Source organism: Temnothorax americanus, unplaced genomic scaffold, assembly GCF_048541705.1.
Source record: "Temnothorax americanus isolate GAGA-0224 unplaced genomic scaffold, ASM4854170v1 Scaffold1, whole genome shotgun sequence".
NCBI classification, from domain to species: Eukaryota; Metazoa; Arthropoda; class Insecta; order Hymenoptera; family Formicidae; genus Temnothorax; species Temnothorax americanus.
In genome coordinates, this window is record NW_027509230.1 from 7411339 (window position 1) to 7433569 (window position 22231).

Sequence of the window (22231 nt, forward strand, 5' to 3'; positions counted from 1 at the left end):
TAATAGCGATGGATTAAGTAAAATAGGTCTGAGTAAAATACAAATATTAAATTTGCCTTTTGCGAGGAAAACTTTTACATTACAATAAAATTTAACTTCGAGGAATAAATGATATCTGAATAATTCATACCCCGGTATTTCTATATCAATCTTTGACAGACAATTCGCCATTTATTTTTTACTTAGAGACAAAAATGATGTTGAGAAGAGTACTTAAAAGCGTACTGAGAGAATTTAGTGTCATTTGCATCTTCGTGTTATTCCGCCAAAAATTTTTTGACCAATATACAAAGTTATTCTTGTAGATTTTAGACATTACGAAAGTACAAATTAACATTGAAATACAATCTATTTTACAATGCGACGATAAAAGCTTCCGCATTCCAATTTTATTTATGTTATTCCATCAGACGCTATTAAAGCTAATTAATGACTAAACAGTCGACCTTTCTCGCATGTCTTCTCCGTCCACGCGCGTCCTCCACAAGGCACCGAGGTGGCCTTTATCCCGAGGGAGCAGCGTTCGCGTGGAATAAGATGAACCAAAGGATGCGTATCTTCATCCTTCCCTGTATTCCACATTACGCTGACGCAGATTGTGGACGCGGAGGAGGAAAACGATATGAGAAGGTAGGATACGGTGCCGCTGAAGAAGGGGGCACAAAGGCGGAGGTGGGACCGCGCGTCAGCTCAGCGGGAGTGACAAAATGCGGGCTGTTTTACTCGTGAAAAGTCGTCGAGGCAGAAAAGAGGATCGATAGATCCACGCGCGCGAGGAGAAAGTTATTACATACATATATATAACTACCGGTATTCACGTCCGCCTGATTGCCTGCCTATTTGCTTGAGCACCTGGCTCAGCGTGTTTCGCTCGTCTTGGCTATCTGCCTGCCCGTCTACCTGCCGCTGCGATCCGCACGCACGGATTCCTTTTTGTCGATCATCTCTCGCCATTCAATAAGGTCAGTGGAAGATTAACATCGCCGATCGATACGCTGGACACGTTCGCGCGAGCGATCTGTCTTCCAGCGAATCCGCGACACGCGTTTCTTTCTCTATTCATAGCTTCGTTTATCATGTCACCTTGGTCGAATCGTTCTCCAGTCGATTTCCTTACTTCCGTGAGAATACAAGGCGTATAAGTGGTTGACACGCTTCTCCCGATGGCAGTGTAAGTCGTTGAAAGAAACGCGCCCCTTTAACGGACACAACTCTAGGTCTCGTTTTCTCCCTCAAATCCGACAGATTCGGAATGTGAAAACTAAACCAAATCAGAAACTGTTACTTTGTCAGTAAATAATTAACAGTGAAGATTTTTTTTATTCGACCTGACTGGCTATTTTTATTAATTATGATGATAATAATAATTAAACTCATGATTGAAATGATTATAATTGTGACGATGTAATCGATACACTGTTAAATTCATAGTGTCAGATTATATTCAATTTGGGTCATTTTTAATCATTTCTATAGATCGCCACTGCTCCTACTCTCAACATGTTATTAATTTAATTAAAACAATATTAATTTAACTAGACCAATGGAGTTAAAATAATACTGTTTTGAGTCTGATAAAATAAAAAATTTTGATACACATAGTAGTTAAACAAAAAATATTATTTAACTTGTGGTATAGGTTTAAATTTTATATTTAACAGTGTGAAGATAACCCGTAAAGATAACCATCAGTCGAATAAAAAAAATCTTTATCATGAAAAAAATATATAATTCTGCACCGCATGAACACATACATGTATTTTGCCCTTTTCTACTTAAATATCGTGATCTACATTTTGTGTGATAAATTTCATTTACATATATATATATTATTATAAACTCAAGTTCTCTCAATATGTTCTACAATAAGAACTGTTGACATTAAATGTGAAGATTTGATGCGTAAAAGTGTAAAACGTCTTCGATAAAACTCGACAAAAATTCAACAGATCTGTTTCGATAAAAACTCGTGAGTCGGGGGAAAAAAAAGTATCGAACGGGAATTGGAACTGTTGCGCAGCATATTCCTCTGGTACCAATTGCAAAATATGCCGTTTCTCCTTTCCGAACATGGGATTTAAAGTGTCTCCCATTAAATCGTACCATTCTACTTATTTGTCATAGTTTTTGTATTTGATTTCTCTCTTTCGTGAGCATTTAGGTCCGGTATCCACTTTTTTTCCTCGTTGTCGTCGTCTTTTTTTCCTCCGCGTTATCATATCAAATTATTTTTTACAATTTATTAGACGCGGACAGTACAATTGGCAAACATCACTTTAACCAGTATACACGATTATTTAGAAACTTTGGACTGAGAAGAACGTGCATTATCCACCGGTAAACAATTTAATTGTTACCTAAACGATTCAGAAATCTTTTCAGTTTCGTAACTTCTATGAATTTACAAATATAATGTCAACTTCGGCGAATGCATCAGCTTAGCACATTTAACGTTTCAATAACTATCCTCGCTCACACACGATTTTAATCACAAATACGACGTGCGGGAGTTTGTAATAAACGTATCTCATCATTGCGATATCGAGAACGATCGTTCGTACAGAGTCACGCACGGCGATTGGCGAGTTTCGGCATCTTCCGCAATTTTCTCGCTCACATCCCTGGAATGTTGCCTTACTGTTCAGTCATGTATTCCAGCCTCTTTATTTTTCTCCGTGTGTGGATATAGCCTCTCTTTTTTCGGTGTGTCATTCAACAACGGTTACTTTTCGCGTAACGGGCAACCACCTGTGGCGACCCCGGTACGCTCTAAATAGAGCGGCTTAATGCAAAAATTACGGGATGCTGAAACTGTAGGATAGCAAAGCGCAACAAAGATAATAATTATAGATAGCAACGCGATATCGCACACGGAGGTCTTACGCACAATTTAATTTTGTTAAAATTTATTATATTTTAATTTAATATTATATTTAATCTTACTATTTCAATTTGTCATTTTCTAATATCTCTGAAGCAATAGCTGGAAGTAAAATATATTAATCCAAAATATTTTTCCACTGTACTAAAGATAAATTAAAAGGGCCGATTAAATGTTTTAAAGCATATACTCGAAATGCGGGTTTTCTATTTGTGTGTAAGTCACATAAAACAAAACAAAAAATATATATATATGCACACATTTGTTTTGAAAATTTTCTTATGCAAATTGAATCAATGTTCGTGTCTACTTTCAGTCATTACTTCAGTATATCAGTTGGAAAATTTTATCTTATTAAGCAAATTGTATTTCAAGTAGCAATGTTTAAATATTATATACAGTTGTCAAAATCTAGAGAAATCTTTTATATAGAGAAGTAATAAAACGCGTGCCCCCGTCCTCGCGTAACTTCGAGCGGTCATTCATTAGATTTTAATTGCTTTCATCTAAAAACTATTTGGCCGCAATTTTGCCAGAGAAAAAAGTTGCTTCATCCGGCACGAAGAATCGTACAGTACATTCCGCGTGCGCTCATTTTGGATTTTGAAACATTCTGTAAATAGATAATTACGGAATGAACCGTCTTTAAGACAAAACTAACGGGAAAACTTCAGCAAAAGTAAAATTAAAATTATCTTATAAATAAAGAAGTTTACTACAAAAATTAATATTAACTGAGGTATAATTATTAATACAGCGATCGCTACGTCAGTTATTATGTGCTTTAGATTTCTTATAGCCTTTTCCTTCTGCTTAAAATCAAATGAGAACATTATATTAGAAATAGAATTTTAAATAACATGTGCAATTAATAGGTATGTATTAGTGTGTATAATAGAAATCCGATCGAGAAAGTCTCCGGTTCTTTTGTTCACGTTAGTAAGTACTCGAACATTTTTAAAAAATTCGAAACAGTAGAATAACAGCAGAGCTACCGTGACTTATTTGTCAAAAGAAGTGTCAAAAGAATTCTAAGTTAATGCACTTGGAATTTGGAATGATCAAATTGAGCGTTTCAACGCTTTAGATAGGAGTAGGTAACGCGAGTTTCGAAGGTCGCTCATCAGTAATTTGCTAAGTAAATTTACATTATTAGAGATCATGCTATTTGCAGTAAATACATTTACTTTCTTCAGAAAAAAATTTGTATCGCGGTTTTTTCTGTTATCGGCAAAGTAAGGTAAAGTGCATATTTCGGATCAGATCCTAATTCGGATCAGCAAATTTGAAATGCCTCTCTAGCCGACCGTATTTATCATATGTGGATTTTTTTCGCTATCGTCTATAGCTGTCCCTTATAGCTATAAACAAGTAGTGAAAAAAATCGGAATTAGGATCTGATCCGAAATATACACTTTACCCTGTAGTGTTTTCTCGGTAACTTTTTTGCCAAAATAGATTTCATTCTGTACACGCTCGCATTACAAAACTTGAATGTTATAAACATTAGGGGAGACCGGGGCTAACTCGACACCGGGGCAAACTTGACACTAGGCCTTTTGCCAATTTAAATCTATCGTAGAAACTTGCCTTTCCTACTGTAAATGCGTCTTTATGTGCCAGTATTATCAACGGAATTTGGTAACATTCTGAGTTATAGTGTAATTTTTAACGCGACATAAGCGTTTTTGATAGTGAAAAGTAATTTTTCTGATCTCTCGAAAATGGTCTACTCTTTCATCGAGCTTTCGGGCAAAACTAAGCTACGTACAGCAAAATTTCTTTAAACAATTTTGTACCTGAAGGAACGCTCTTTAAATGTGTACCATTAAATTTGCTTGAAAATTTTAATTAATTGTTGAAACGTGCCTTTAAAAAAATTGTGTCGAGTTAGCCCCGGTTTCTCCTACACATTTATTATTAACATATATTTTTTATATTGTTTGTTAAGAAAATTGTAATTTTAAAACTATACTTTCCAAACTCGGTCTTATATGACTTACACATTGTTTTTTATGAATGCTTCATAATTTTGATTTTATATATACTTTTGTTACATTTTGCTTATCTTACTTTGTGTCATGTGGTTGATACAGTAATTCTAACTCTATAACTATTAAATAATTTTATTTATCTACATGTTAAAGCAATTCTCTTGGCTTGGTTTTTCTATTTAAGAAACCACATGCATTAAATATTAAGACATGCACATACATATGAAAAGAGACGATTGCGTTGTTTCTAGTATTGCTTCAATGTGATCCACATAATCACTAATTGTGCGCGCCTCTTGTATTATTTATAAGGTTCAATCAACTGAATTCATTATCTGTAAAATTCGTTCATCAATTCAAAAGCATCAAGCACGAGTTCATATAACTACAATGATAAATATAAAAATAAACTTAAGCAATAGTGTTAGAGGATTTTATATTTATATGTAAGTAGGTAGATAGTAAATTCAAAAATATTAAAAATTTATAACTCGCAAGAATGAATGGATTTTTTTGATAGTTAAAATTCTTGATGGGTAGCAGGATGACGTCGAAAGACGTCTTAATGGTGGTCTTTAAGCGTCTTTAGACGTTATTAATGTATCATTTGACGTCACTCTGCTACCTGGAGATTATATCAAAATAACGATTTTATTGAAATTGATAGCGAAACTTCTTCTGCATTCAAAAAACAGAAAAACAAACAATAATTAATAAAAGAAGTATTAGTGATTACATAGAAAAAGAAAGAAGTATTGTATTAAATCAATACTGATATACTTGTAAGTACGCAAGAATATATGTATAATCTTGAAATGAGATTATATTGCGTTAAGCGAAGAAAACTTGCTTGAATGAAGTCATTTATATATTAAGATTTAATAAAATATCGAGTGATCGCAATTCGTCGCGTCGCGTAAAACAGTCACGGTGCGGTCTCGCTTCGCGTTATACGAAGTTTTATAATCAATCAAATTAGATTAATCAGCCATTTACGGTCCGAGCTTGGATCTTAATAGCCTAATAAGTTTTATATAGTTTAATCAAGAAAAAAAAGTTGAAATAAAAAGTTGAAATTTTTTATATAAGAAGATAATATATTCTTGCGTACATATAAGTATATCAGTGTTGATTTGATACTTTTTTCTTTTCTGGATGGGAAATGGATAGTATACCTGTCTCGTCGGTTAGTAGTTTTTGCAAAAGATCGTCCCCACGGAAGAAATTATTTTGCATAAATTAAACGGGAGGCGACACGGGTATCTAATAATCCGGCGATAGCGTCTACTTTAGGGGACACATTCGACGTGCCTCTTTCTCTTCTTTCTTCGCGTCGGCCACGACGAGAAATCGGCCGGTTCCACGATTTACATAAGAGGATACTCAAGGCGGTTGCGTTGCTCCTATAGTGTTGCTCCAAGTGATTGCTATTCATCGCCGTTATGCTAATTGCGCTATACAAAACATTGCGCGTTCGATTTCTTCCAATCAACCAATGCTGCAATAATCATTAATAACAAATTCTGAATCACGGTGGAAAGATTAAAATTGTCCACTATGCGCCTTGGCAAAGATTAATTAATACACTGTTGACAAAACTACGTACTACGCCCTTTACAAATATTCTCTTTAGAACAATTGATTATTTATATGTTATAAAGAACTCGTTTAATTATGTGCGAGACTTATATATAGCATTATTAATTAAACATTTACATTAAAAAAAATGTGTTTCCCATTCTGTTTCGACTAATTTTATAAGAAAACAAAATTTATGATATTATGTAAATTGTTGTATTGATATTTTTCGCAATTTTTTCAACATTTATTAAAATCTGGACCTTCAAAAACCAGATAAATTGAAAAAAAAGGAAAGCTATAATATAATAATGAAGAAATAATAAGAAATTTTGAAAAAGCCATATAAATAATAATAAAAAATAACAATAAAAATTTAAAAAAGAATGCAAATTCTTAGGGGAATGTTTTTTTTTTTTAATTTTAAATAGGTAATTAAGTTAAAATACGAATCTACAGTAAACTAATACAATTCTTAAACTTATTTATATTAATATCTTTAATTTAATTTTAATTTTATTGCAATTGAAAGAAACAAATTGAAAACATGTTTGTGGAATTAATGAAAGCTCCTCGAATCATTAAAGTAGATTCTGCGCTCTAGAATCTGTTGTTATTCATTATTGATAAACAAGTGATAATTCAAACCCAAGCTATCGATTGGGTGAATTGGGTCTACTTAGAACTTGATCGGTTAACCGATTCTTGAGATCTAATAATATCGAGTGCTCGCAATTCGTCGCGTCGCGTAAAAGAGTCACAGCACGCGGTCTCGCTTCGCGTATACTTGGCGCGAGACACTGCCGTGTCTCTTGATTATATTTCCAAGAGGTAAAATTTGATTACATATATGTATACTAAATAAATTATAAATTATATTGTGTATACTTATTTATAATAAAAGCCCTTAAAATTTATGAAACAATTACAAAATACAACACTTTTTACTACATTTTTATACCGTGGGTGCAAATTTTAACTTGATTAACTACTTAAAATCTCTACAAAACAACAAAAAATGTTCGAAATGATTCACCGTATTTTCCTTCACTCGTGCGTTTTGTCAATTTTTTCACGTCAGCTCTTGGAATCCTCCATGAATGATGCAAAAATAAACATACGATGTTTAAGCAGGCAACACGCAATAATTTTTCGCTCGGTTGCACTTTCACGTACTTTCTCGGCGTCCTAAATGCACATGGTTTTGTTCCATGCAAACGTCATTAAGCGAAGCTCGAATCGTTTCGTGTCGCTCGGCGAGACATAAACGAAATGTATCTATGGCAGTAGTACAAGAAGAAAAATAGGTCGCACCGTTAGGGGATCAACGAACATTCACAGCATCCGTACCGTTATGCCAGTGGCGCGGCCGACGAAACGCATCGCGTCGGTTCGTGCGAGTAGACGGTTCTCACGAACAATTGAGGTATAACTTCTTATACGACATTCTTTCTCAGAAAGCAAGAAATTTGATTTCTTACTGCGTGAAATTTAATTTAATTCTTTTTTGAGTCACTCTTCGAGAAACTTACCCTAAGTTTTTCATTTATATCGTCCACTTATTAACGAAATTAATTACTTTTAAATACGTTACATTCAGTTTCAAAGCACTTAAATACCGATTTTGATTTATACCGATTTCGATAACACATTAATAACTTGTTTTATATATAAACTACCTATTATCTCTTATTTTTAATAACATCATATGGAAGCTTACAAGTTACTAATTAGGAAATTTGAATATCTACTGATAAATTTAGAACATTTTAAATCCTGAATATAATTATAAAATAATATATGATAATTTTGATTTACAAAGAATCTATAACAAAAGAATCTCTGAAAAATAGAATTGTTTATGCAATTAAAATTAACGTAATGCATTATGAATAATGCATTACTTATTATTTTTGAATATTTATATTTATTTTGTATCAATTTATTAGCGAATATCATTAAGCGAGCATAGAGAGAGAGAGAGAGAGAGAGAGAGAGAGAGTTCAATGCAAGCTATTTAATAAATAAATTTACAAACTATATTAGGGGTAAACAGTAACTACAATTGTTGGCCACTCTACAATAATTGGCCAACCAAAAATTAAAAAATTACAGATTATAAAGAAATACTATTAAAATGTTTTTTTAATTATAGAAAATAATAATTAAAATATTCTTGTATTTATAATTAAAAACATTTTAATAGTATTTCTTTCTAATCTTTAATTTTTTAAGATGTGGCCGATCATTGTACTGTTTTTAAGAGTGGCCAACAACTGTACTGTTTACCCCTCTAACGACGAAAGAATGTTACAAAGTTGCAACTTATATGCACGAATGTATAAGCACTGAATGCGGAACTGTTGATTTTTCTTGACAATCGTGAAGTCATTAATAAATCATTCAACTTAATTGGCGAGACTATAGCCCCAAGGGATTTCAATATTCAATTACGATTACGTATTAACATTGTTGCTATTTATAGTTGCAATGGTAAAAATACAATGGTTTAAAGCTCGTTAAATGATGATTAAAATTTTTTCCGTGAGGAATACTTATCCAAGATAAATGATAATCGCAAATAATAGCATAATTGTTGAACATAATTGAGACGTAAAGCTTGAGAGAGAGAGAAGGCAGAAATAATGTTATATAAATATACACTTAATAACAACAAAGTTACAATTGTATCTAAGTGTCGATTATATAATTTTTCTTTTTATGTTACGTCTAATCTTGAGATTATAAGGAAATATCACTTATTATATAGGTTTAGTTTAGTTAATCTTTCCAAGATAAGTATTTTTTGTTGCTTATTCATAGAACGTTATATTCTTCATTATTCCTCATTATTCTTAGTGATTAATTTTAATCAATACAATTATATTTAGCGATAATAATATAATAATTAATGGCTACGTATTTCCTTATTTTTAAGGCAAGAGAAGATGCAGCGCAACTATTTTACTCTTTCATTATTTTACTCTGATTTTATTTGAGAGAAAATCCCAAAATTATTCTTCGTAATTTTTAAGTTTATATAAGATTATTTCTAATATTTTTAAAAAAATCAAGCCTTTTTTACGTTTAAAGTTAAACAAATAATCGTGTGCAAAAGCGATGCTGCAAAAGCGACTCCAGTCTCAGCCAGCGGCTCGTTCCTCCGCAGAACCTTGAAAGTATCATTCGGGACCGCCCGTGTGGCGCGCGTACCGGCTGTTCTCGTTCCGGAAACGACTTCTGCAACGTCCCGGTGAGGACGCGGCCGCGAAATAAAGATTTGTGACTCCTTGAAAAAACTGTTAAAAGCTATATGCATATGCATATGCATTGCCGTAAAGGTAACGGCCCGCTCGCGCGGACCTCTCGCGACGTATGCCGCGTATAAAGTTACGTGAGCGTAATAACGCGCTTGCATGGTTGTGCAAGTGGAATCTTTCTCGTGCGTTTGCGTAATGTTGCGCCGCGCCGGTGTCGAGTCTTCCGCGTTGGCCTCGTAACGAGCTCGACGCCTAACTCGTATTGGAATAGTCGGCTCGACGCGGAAGTGTGCCCGCTCCCAAGTGCGCCCGGCGTATACGTGCGACAGCCGATCAAATTTTCCGAAGAGAGAAAAAAATGTAGTAATATAAACGAAGTCGAAGAAAATTTCCTTATTCCTTGTCACTTGGGTTCAACGCACCGCGAGGCGTTTTATATACAAATATACATATTCGGGGTTACTCTCGCGCGTGTGACCTCCTTCCTTACTTGGAAAGTGAGCTGTTCCAAAACCGATCGACGAGAAGACGACGAGACCTCGTCATCGTTGCCGCGACGAATCTCGGACGCGATAAATGGCACGCCGGATGAGATTCGTCCTCAAGATTAAAAAGCTAATATTTGTGATGGCTAATATATGCGACGTAATTCCCTCTTTCTCGAATAAGTTTGTATGTCACGATGAGCCCAACAATCACTCCAGACATCTTGTTTTAATTGCCGTCTCTTACATATGTATATTTGTAATTAATTTTTTAATTAAGCCTGCCATACACGCAGTAAATAAAATCGTTCTTTAAAGGAAATTTTATTTATAGTGATAGAATAAGAGAGAATAAATTTTATTCGTAACAATAGCAGATTAGATTGTTGAGAAATTATTATACATAATATTTATGTATTAAAAATATAAGTCTATAATAAGTCTTGTTAGAAACGTCAAAAAAATTTATTAGCTTTATCTTCATTATGCAAACAATCGATACAAATTTTTAATCGTTGCTCGAAACTTAAAGCGACCACCAAAGATGAGACAAAAGGATGCGATAGAAGGTGATAATAATTTTCAAAACGCGTTATGCATATTCGAGTGAATAATTCGTCACCACCTAAATTATTATACGTCAATATTCAAGTTGCGGTTATTAGCGCAATATTTATAGTTAAGTGGAAAAACACGAAGCGTTTTCGCAACTAATTAACGCCGGTTCGTCTTTGAAGAAGAATTGCGCATCAGTGTCACGAAAACATGCATTAGCATGTTCGAAGCTGGTTACTTAGAACTGTCGCTATTACTGGAAATAGGAAATTTCTTGATTATTTATATTAAATTATGTACCATGCCAGTAGACATTGCATTTTATTGTACGCCGAAGCTTTTTCAATAATGTTATTTAATGTAAAATTTTAAAAATCTTATAAAAAGAATTCTTATTCAATAATAATTCGTCGCCAGTGATAAAAAAATATAAAACACGAAAATTCGTCGGCCCAACTGGTAATAAATTTATTCAAAACGACGTTTCGACTTTCGACCTCTACTTTGGGTCCTTATCAAGTTACAAATTATTTATTCTTATACGGAAGAATTCTGATACTGAAATAAAATCGTTCTGGAGATTAAAGTATCGTGAAGATTAAGCAATAAAAGTATTTTTAGTGGACTCTAAACGGGATGGGACGCGTGGTTCTTACAATTAGTTCGACGTTTAACGTCTTTAATTTTCTGTAGAAACGACAGTTCTGAAGCGTTTTATAGTAATAAGATTTCGTATATGCAGGCTCTACATATTAATTCACTTACGTTATTTAACGCAAACTTATACATATGAGAATAGGTTAAATTTTCTCATCCGGATTCTCGGAGTCCGATGGCCGCTGTTAATCGGAGAAAGTAAGGAACTGCGTATATCCGTCGAAATTGTCCGCGCCCAAGATCTTTCTATTCCTGATGTAACATAACTGGTTACACGTTTAGATACATATCTTGAGTATATATAGCTTACTGATATATTGGTAATCTCATTACAAATTCTGCATATGTTACGAGAAGAGAGGGGAAAAAAATGAAAGTATAAACAGATCATCTATTTATTATTCTATTTATTGTATGTAAAAATAATTAACGTAGTTAATTACACATTGTCTAGTGTATGAATATAAAACGGAAACATCGTTTATATATGAAGTTTTCTTCCATAATTTTATTTGACCGAGATTCACTTATTAAAATGAGTCTCTAAAAAATTTTGCTGACCTTCAATTTCGAAAATTGAAATAATTTAATTGATCGATATTGTGATACAGTGAAAATAATTCAAGGAAACTAACGATAGCTAATAACTTTATAATCTTTGCATTTTATTTTTCTTTCGACGTAAGCAAAGATTTTTGAAGGAAACTTTACATCTCAATTATACAATATAGTGAAAAGAAGATTTCTAAATTTCCAGAGTCCCATCGTACGTCTCTGCGCATGTTCGCCTGTCTCGCTTGAGCTTTCTTTTCATTTCGTCATTACACCCATACAACTCGACACGTTAAAGACGGCCGTCCATTCAAACTTTTATTTCATAGGAAAGAAACGTCGAAGTTCACGATCGACTTTCACCCGGTTGCGTTTCTGAATCTGATATGCGTTATACGCGCGATTCGCCCTCCACCTCCTCTCTCCATTGAGTGACAGGAAATATGCCCTCTCGTGCACGAAATATAACTCATCCGAATATACCTATACGATTAGTTAAGAGTGATTTCTTATTCTAATTCTTTGCCTTTGTTAAAATTTATTTGACAGAATTCATTAGCCATTGCCTTATTCAAAAAGTGCTCAAGAATCGATCAAAACTGGCACTATTCGATAATTTACATGTCTACGAATTTAAATAGACGCGGCCGGGTACATATGTATATATGTATGTTATGTTAATTAATTGTCACGAAACAAAAGTGAAATAGGCTTAAGTAAAAGTAAGAAGTAAAAGTAAAAGCAATTGTTTTGAAATAAATGTTTGAAGCGACATTTGAATAATTTTCTGCTTTTACCGTAGAAGGATCGGAGATTCATTAAAGCTATAAGTTGTCGCATTCAAATGTTCAATCACAGCGAAAATGAAAATTACAAATACTTATTCAATTCGCGTATTTTATTGTTTACATTTTTCCACAACGTTCTTTATAATTTGTTAATTATGCAAATATCTTAAGCATTGTGTAAATCTTAAGCGCAAAGCCTCTTCTTTCTCTCAACTCTCAAGAAGCTTGATTTGATTAAAAGTTGTAAATAAGTTCTTTCATCAATCATAATAAATAATAAGTACCGTCTGCAACATTTGAACTTTAGCGTAATGTTTTCTGCAAGAAAATCTGATCTCATCGAAGTGTCAAGTGAGTTTCAATAAGCTTAAAATTAAATTTGACCTAAAATTAAAATTAAAATTTGCTTTGACGTTCTGGTGATGTCTCCATTAAATCAATGAGATAAATTTGTGATAAAAGATATGGGCATTTTCAGAATTTATATAAAAAATATCAATAATCAATATACAAAGGCAAATGATAAACGACATATTGATATTTCATCGAGTAACTTTAAATCAATATAGCACACTCAGAGAAAAAATCATTGTCGTGGCAACTATAAGGTGACAACTATGCAAGTTGTATTCATAGAATTATTTCATATAGTTAAATGAACTATTTTATAGTAATTGCAACTAAATTAATGGTTAAGAGAACTTACTTTACTTTATTGCCATAATATAATTACTGTCATTTTTTTAATAAATCAAGTGATTTATGACCTAGAACGGTTACATAATGGCCTCGTCGAATTATGTTTTTCTTCTCGATTCTGTAGCTTAGCATAATTTTTTGCTCATTTCCTCGTTTTCAACCTCAATACTATTATACATACATATTTATCAGAATAAAAAATTACTCTTAACTAATCGTATATGTATATTCAGATGAGTTAAATTACGTGCACAAGAAAACATATTTCCTGTCACGAATGCTTATGCAATATTGGACTCAATTCTGAATTCAGAAATAGTTGCTAGGTTGCCACTGCGTCGCATAAAATTGAAACAGCTTCGGAAAAGACTCGGAAGAAAACGCGAGTGTCGGCATATATGTCGTGGAAGAATCTCAGTCCCCGAGAAAGAGAGAACACGTACGATTTTAACATCCATGAAACATGAGAGAAATGCCACGTTATTCCATTCATGAAACGGTTTTTTCTTTTTTTTTTTAGACGAAGACAGATATATTCGAGCGATCGTGGTGGAACGCACCGCTTCGGGTTATGCATTATTCACGCGAGGAGCAAATCACGTGGGCGGTAAATCGCGAAAACAAAAAAAAACCGAGAAACGGAGCGGTGGGAGGGAACCGACAGGAGATTAATGGTAATGGAGCGCAATGATTTTTTTCCCGTCCCTGAAAAGCACATCAGGTCTAGCCTCGTCCGGCGTCGCCGGTGTGCGAAATCTTTTGTTCGATCGAACGCAAGAAAATATGATTCCCTCGCATGGGGAATGTCCTGCGTTAATATTTCGTGCCGTAACAAACATCGTCGCTCGTTTCACGCTAATCACGGATGATGCGACGTAGCTTCGCATGCCATTACCGGTAACGGCTTAACCGACTTTGCATGCACTCCGGTACGTATCGGAAGGAGCTCTTGGGAAAAAAAAAAGAAGTGACTCGGCAAACATCGCTTTCCGACGGAATGTACATACCGCGTAAATACGCGTGTATCGCCATTGACAAGAGCTGCGAGCTGTGAGGCTTGTTCAAACGTTGCGTACCGGGTAGGATCCGCTTCGAGGAACGGTGTCCTTCATCGAGAGGATGTTTGCTTTTTTCTCTTTCTGCCGAGATATTTGGCAGACGGCGTATCTTTTCCCATAACGCCAACGGGTTGCTTGATCTTCGCGCGGGGGAGCAGCGCACACGTGCGACACGCGGTGACGCTATATTTCTTCACCGCGAAAACACAGTTTTGTAAGAATGTTTGTTTTTTTCCACACCGGCAAAGTATACATTTGGACAATAGAAGGTATCGATGAGTTGTTGCACGAGAATTACGTACAGCGAGATTTGTTATACAATGAGATTTACAACGAAGCTCGTCGAACAAATTAAATTGGTGTCCTGCAACTTAATATCCCGAATGTATCGATCATTGTTTTTGTAATATGTTTTCATTGCTTTGCACAACGATATATATATATATATATATATATATATATATATATATGTATGTATATATATATGTATATATATATGTATATCATCAGAAGACAGAAATTTTGATTTTGAAACAAATGCAAAGAAGTCCGAGCGCAAAATATATTCTCCAATGAGAAATTGCTTTATATGTATCTATATATTTAAACTCTTTTGAGTAAATATGGAAGATATCTAATTTTATACATTTTTTATTAAGCGAGATAAAAAAGTCTCTTTTGCATATGCATATATCTTTTGCATATATATGCATATATGCATGTGCATATGTATGCAAATAATATACAATAATAATATAGCTGACACTAATTTTTTTGGAACGATGTTTATTGCTTATTTTTCTCTCTCACGTAGACAATATATTATATATATAGAACAATAAAACAGATAAAATAAACTCACAAACACAACTTGTGTTTTATTATGTAATAAAAAGACATTTTTTTATAAATAAAAATAATTTATAAAAAATAGATACCGCGTCCTTTTTGTGACGGCATATTTGTAATTTTGATGGTAAAATATTAAGCAATCTGCTTGCAGTATGACAATAGATTGGCAGCAGATTAGCTTAGACAGCGCAATAGATCCGCGGTATCCGCATTAAACTCGTGTTTTGCCGGCAAACCCTGCCGATATATAATTTGAAGAATATCGGCAAAAGTCGAGCAGATTCTGTTATTTCGTAAACATAAAAATAGAACACATCGTTTAATTTGACAGATTTTGCTCAGTTTCTGCAATCAATTTGTTTTTCTATTCTGTTAGCAGAGTCCGTTATATTTCTGCTGACATTTTCAAAACTCGTTTTCGACAAATCTAGCTAAAACAGTGCAAAACAATTGGAGCAAGATATCAAAATAAGAGAACAAGAAATTATTCGCAGAATTCTCTGAGAATGACGTTCGAAGAATATTTTGTTTTTCCACAAAAATATGAAAACACTTTTTAGGTGTTATTGATAAACACGCATTGCAATTTTGCAATTCAAAACAAACGTTTCGAGAGAGAAAAATATATAAATGTTATCCTTTTAATTTATTTTTGAAACGCACGATCTGTTTAAAAATGAATCACGATACCCATCTTTTGCGTTATCGCGCCCGAACGAATGTTTCATTTTTGAGACGAGTACTTTGATTAGGAAAGGTAAAGATTGGAAATCTTTCAACCGTATCCGAGAATACGTGGTTTTGCGGTAAAGAAATCGCAATCGCGATCTCGGTCCATCCACGTATCCATCTGTCACACGGACAATGTTGACTTTCGCGAATTCGCCTCGTCCACGTACAGGTGATAATGAGCGAGGCGAGACGCGACGCGACTCGACGCAAGTCGGCTAATCGATCGAGACCGCTCATACGAAAAAGGAAGAGTCATCTTTAAATTCGACGCGACGGCTCCGTAACGCGCCAAACCGCGAATACGAATTGGATATAAGAGGTGAATCGTCGCCGATAGAAAGAGACCGTGGCTTGTTCCTTGCGCAGGTACAAACCCACAGGAGAGATGGTGGAGGTGCTCTTGGACCGTGTCGATGGCCAGGAGGTGACGATCGTCGAGTCGGACTGCATACCAGAATCGCCGACGGAAAATTCGCCCAACGAGAAGCTGTCGCCGATCCAAGAGTTTTATTATGGCCAGAGTATTTTTATCACCGGCGGCACCGGTTTCATGGGCAAATTGCTTATCGAGAAGCTCCTGAGAACGTGCCCCGGAGTCACGTCGATCTACCTTCTGGTACGTCCGAAAAAGGGCAAGGACGTGCACCAACGCACCGAAGAGATCTTTGACGACCCGGTGAGTTTCTAGTGACAGAAAGTGGAATCTTTGACGACCCTTGGAATATTTGGCAAATTTGTTAATAGTTACATTTTGAATTGTCTAAATCTTGCCCTGATGAGCGGATTAATAAGTAATTTCTATGATTCTTATTCGATAATATTAAAATATAATAATTAGAAGAAACGAATTAAACATCTGCCATTGTCCGCTTCACGTATGCCACATGAATTTCCACGTACAATACGTGCGTCATCAATGAACACCAAATACTTTGGCGTCAGCGCTTCATTTACCTTCTATAATAGATCATTTCTTTCGGTAACAAATCTTTTTGTTTGGATAATTATCTCTCTGTCGACTTTCGTTCTTCTACTTATTTTCAACAAAATATTTTTTTGACATTAGTTTTATTATCAGGTTGAATTGATATTAACGAGATAGCATAGAGAGTATGGCCTTTCTTAATTTAATCAATTATGGATTAACTATTATTTCAATACATGCTCAGGTATTTGCAAAGCTTAGACACGAACAGCCCAAGTTCCGGCATCAGATTGTCGCCATAGCGGGAGACTGCAGTCAACCGAATCTCGGAATATCCTCGCAAGATCGGGCCACTCTCATTCGAGAAGTTTCGATCGTTTTCCACGTCGCAGCTACGGTCAGATTCGACGAGAAGTTGAAGTTGGCAGTGCCCATTAACGTCAGAAGTACAAGGGACGTTGTAAATATCTGCAAGGAGATCACCAACTTGAAGGTAGGCAATAAGGTTCAAATGTTCACGCAAAAAAACCTATGAAAATATTTTGCACTTTATTACTCGTCCAACTTGATGAATGTTCTTTGAAGTTGCAATACTCCTACTTGATTCTAATTCAAATAACAAAGTTGAGAATTGTCATTGGTCATTTCTTGATATATCACACGTATGATTGCTCATATATACGTTTATGTTCAACTTAAACGACACCATTTTGTGCAATTTTTACAGTGTTTTATTCACGTGTCTACTGCGTATGCAAATTGTCCGCAAAGTGTGATCGAAGAGAAGTTTTATGACCCGCCAATGGACTCCGACAAATTAATTGCGTTAATGGAATGCTTGGAAGATAAGCTCGCTGAAAATATAACTCCGCAGTACGTGAAATCCTATTTCGGTTTAATTCCCTTAGAGCACGGTAGATAGAACGAAAAGAAAGTTTTATTGTCTACTCTTTGCAGATTATTAGGAAAATGGCCAAATACATATACCTTCACGAAAGCAGTTGCCGAGAACGTGATCACGAAGGCTGGCGACTTGCCGATTGGCATTTTTCGTCCTGCCATTGGTTCGATTAACTTATCACTTTTGTTCTTAATAATATTAAAAAGTAGACAAGATATTACATTATTAATAATATAATAATTTATTAAGCAATATATTAATCAAGATACAATAAGAGCTTTTAAGAAATCCTAACAAATTTTTACGGAAAGAAAACGATTTTAAAGATTAAAACATTAAATAATAATAGAGATAATTATAATAGTATGATTTATAATTATATATAAGTATCTACAATAATTATTTACAATTAAACTAATTAACTCTGTAACGTAATAATAATAACGTATGCGTAACACTAGCCTGAATAAATTTAATTAAAAAACTGCAAAATATTGTTCAAATAATTTGTAATTTTGTCTCCAGTGATCTCAACATATCAGGAACCAACGCGGGGTTGGATCGACAATCTATACGGCCCAACGGGAGTTGCAGCCGGTGCTGGAACTGGATTGCTGCGATCGATCCACTGTGACGGCTCAGTACATGCAAACGTCGTACCTGCCGATTTAACAGTTAACGCTCTAATCGCATGTGCATGGGATGTAGCGAACGATCAAAGGTGCTTACCTTTATCTTTTATCTACTTCCTGCATCGCAGTTTGACATCGCATATAGCAAAATAATAATACACACATTTGAATATTAATACAATTTAATCGCGTTTTTTTTTTTATTGGCACTATTGACACTTGACATTACCAACACGAAAAAAAGTTTATCCATAAATTCACCTATTTAAAGCCTCAAAATAACTTTTTATTTGCGTTATATTTCGCAGAATTCTGTCCCGTGAAATTAATTTTTTAATTTTAATAATTATTTATATAACGCTACAAAAAAACTTGAAAAATATGAAATATATTTGCATTTTGTAATTGTGTTTATTATGGCAGCTAATTAAAAGGTTTCTCGACAGTGTGGACACAAATGTATCATCATATAATGTTGAATCATCATTCCAGATCGAACAACAAATCGCGTAGCGAAGTCCCGATTTATAATTACGTGTCTACGGATAATCCGATAACGTATGATGATCTGAAGGAAATGTCATCGAAATATGGTATCGAGATTCCCTCCACCAGGGCGGTTTGGTACTATAGCTTCAGAAACAATAAGCACAGGATAGTCCATCTCTTTTTCGTATATTTTTGGCACCTGCTTCCAGCTTTACTGGTCGACACCGCAACTGTCTGCATAGGAAAACAACCGAGGTAATAATAAAAGAATTAATATAAGAATCAGAAAGAGAGAGAGAAAGAGAACAATAAATTTTCCACGTATGTATCCAAAAAATAATTTTTCGAACAAATTCTATTTATTAATATGTAATATATTTTATAAACGTCTAAAATATTTTAAAAAGTAGTTTTAAAATAAATAATATATAGTTAAACGACTTGAAATAATTTTGAGTAATTCAAGATGATGTAAGAGAGCGAATTGCTTTCCGTTTTTTTATTTATTTCATACTTATACGGGCCACTATTTAATATAAATTGTGTATTAAAGGTTACTTAAGGTTTACAAGAAGATACACAAATTTATGGATGTGTTGAATTACTTTTCCACGCAAGAATGGAAATTTACCAATGACCGGCTACGCGCGCTGATGGGAAAGCTCACGTTTAAAGATCGTGAAAAATTCTACTTCGATATACGAGATGTCGATTGGAACACTTATTTCGAGACGTACATTCGCGGAATAAGGGTGTACCTGATTAAGGATCCCTTAGACACCTTGCCGCAGGCACGCGTCAAGTGGCAAAGGTATGGAAACTTTCAATAATCCTCGGAAAATATTCTTAGTATTTCCACGTTTCTGCTCCTGTACTTTTAATTTGTAGAAGAAAAATAGAGCTCGGACCAGCACAATTTTTAAACTTTATTTTCTCATTTTTTCATCCCTTTTTATAGAATAAAAAGGGAAAATGGTGATGTTATATTTTATAGCGTATATTGGATTTTTGCGTTAAAACTATTTCACATATATCTGATATCATTATTTAGTTAGGAAAACAATAAAATAGAAAACAACTCGTATTGTAGATTATACTGGAGCCACCAAGCGCTGAAACTCATACTGGCCTACATCGCCATGAGGTTCTCCTGGACGGCTATATCTACGCTCTTCGATTTTTTTTACCCGAAAGTGTGACGGGAATAGTAGAAGCTGATAAAGCCCGAAATCCAAGATGAATGCGTCTTGAAGATTGCGGGACTGAACGGTGGAGGGCGATATCTTGTGCTTTTTTAAGGAAGAAGCGCGACTGGACTCGTTAAAGAAACGTGAAACTTTCGTCAAAGAGGTATGAAAGAATCAGCGGAGAGCCATGTCGTAACTCTATGTACACAATAAGCTATTGCGAAACGGAAACACAATGTATGAGCGGCACGAAATGTGATAGGGGTAGAGTAGAACAGCAGCAATTCGATCGTATTTTCTGATTTCGACGATCTTCGGGCAGATAAATTATCGTGCGTTCAAAGTAGGTTTTATAGAACCTACTTGTCATCTGAAATAAGAGTTAAATTTGGCCGGCGCTTGTTTCATACAAAATGCGCCAGTTAATTAAATTTTCAATATCAAGACGCAACGATATGGAATTTTATGTATTATAGAATGCTTCAAAAATTCAACAAATGTGCTATATATATATATATTATATATATATACAAATAAAAAAATCAGCATAATACAGGTATCGTTCCGGTTCGTGGATAATATTTTGACTCAAGTCATGCACTATGAATCTAGTACGTTATTCTACATTATTCGAACGAGTTAACAATTATGTCTTAGTACTTGGGTAAAAGATTTTAAATAAAATTATCGTGGGATCGATAATTCGTTACTTCCCATCGTAGTGGCGACTAATTAGTATTTGAAAGTAACAACGTTCTAAAAAATTATGGAAACTCGCGTGCACATGAAGAAATACAATCTTTAGTTATTTAGTAAAAGTTAATAAAAGTGTTCTTACGAAAGCGTTTAAATCTCGTGAGTATAAATGTTATAACGAGGGCATTTAAATCTCGTGGACGAAATAAATCGTTCTTTTGCTCATCTAAGCTGAATTTTAAGCTTAATTTCCCCACGAACGTTCGCACAGGCATTGAATTCTCCCTGACTTTGCATTACTTTCGATTTCGACATAATATAGCGAGTAAAAACAATTGTTTTACCGCGACAGTCAGAAAGATTGTTATCGCGGAGGCGAAAGTGAGTCAAAGTCGATTCGCGAACTTACGCGGCTTTGCGCAATCCGATTAAGCCCATAATGCTCGCACACCTGTTCGTTCTACTCATTTTACGAATCAGCATTTCGTCGTGCGTGCCACAATCGTCGCGACGAGCACAGAGGAAGAAGCGACAAAACAACACGCATTGTTTCGCGAGAAAATTAAAAAAGAAAAAAAAAAGAAAAACACATACATTATATGATAATTTATGCTTGATAATCGTATTTTGTTTTTACTGTTAGATATTTTATAGAGACATGCGCGCGCGCGCGCGCGCGCGCGTGTGTGTGTGTGTGTGTGTTTTTGTGTGTGTGTGTGTGTGTGTGTGTGTGTTTGTGTGTGTGAGCGAACCAAAGGGCTCTCAGACAGCTGAGAGAAAGCGTTTATTTTGTTGACAGTTGCGACGTAGATGCCACACGTTACATGCATGGCGCGCGATCATGCGCGCCCATGCGTATGGCAATGCGCGGGTATATGGCGATGCATAATGAACAGATTGAGATGCAACTATGCTATTTAAGTAACTCGTTGCGAACGAATGCGAGTCGTTAACGGACGTTAACTGGGAAGACTTGGATTTCGATGCGTCGCTCGATGTCGGTTTATCCGAGGAACGTACACGTCTGGCGGAGTTTTTTTATCGATGATTAATGGGCGAAACTTATATAATTAAGATAAATGAGATCGAACGTTTGATTCTGTCAGAAAAGTCGTAGTAAACCAGTTATACTCGGTTCTTTCACGTTCCTTGACATCATTAAATCAAAGAACGTCATTATCCTTTATTAGGAAACGTTCGCATTCTATTTTCTCTTTTTTTTTTTTTTTTTTTTTTTTTTTATATTAGCACTTCGCTAATAGCACGTCAAAATCACAGAGATCATTAAGGTCGTAGAAAGAAATCAGAGG

General features: G+C 34.8%; 1 protein-coding gene across 2 annotated transcripts; it reads left to right on the forward strand.

Annotated features, from left to right (window-relative positions):
• The first annotated feature begins 709 nt into the window (after positions 1-709).
• On the forward strand, positions 710-22168 carry LOC143907946 (fatty acyl-CoA reductase wat). 2 transcript variants are annotated; one of them, XM_077425218.1, is made up of 9 exons: positions 710-962; positions 16458-16767; positions 17261-17509; positions 17744-17889; positions 17974-18080; positions 18443-18638; positions 19042-19293; positions 19592-19849; positions 20129-22168. In XM_077425218.1, exons 2-9 carry the CDS (start codon positions 16477-16479, stop codon positions 20235-20237), a joined length of 1608 nt encoding a protein of 535 aa, XP_077281344.1. In that variant the 5' UTR covers positions 710-962; positions 16458-16476; the 3' UTR covers positions 20238-22168. The 2 variants fall into 2 exon arrangements, with proteins under 2 accessions (XP_077281344.1, XP_077281258.1); XM_077425132.1 differs by lacking the exon at positions 710-962 and adding an exon at positions 1147-1171.
• The last annotated feature ends 63 nt before the right edge of the window (positions 22169-22231 follow it).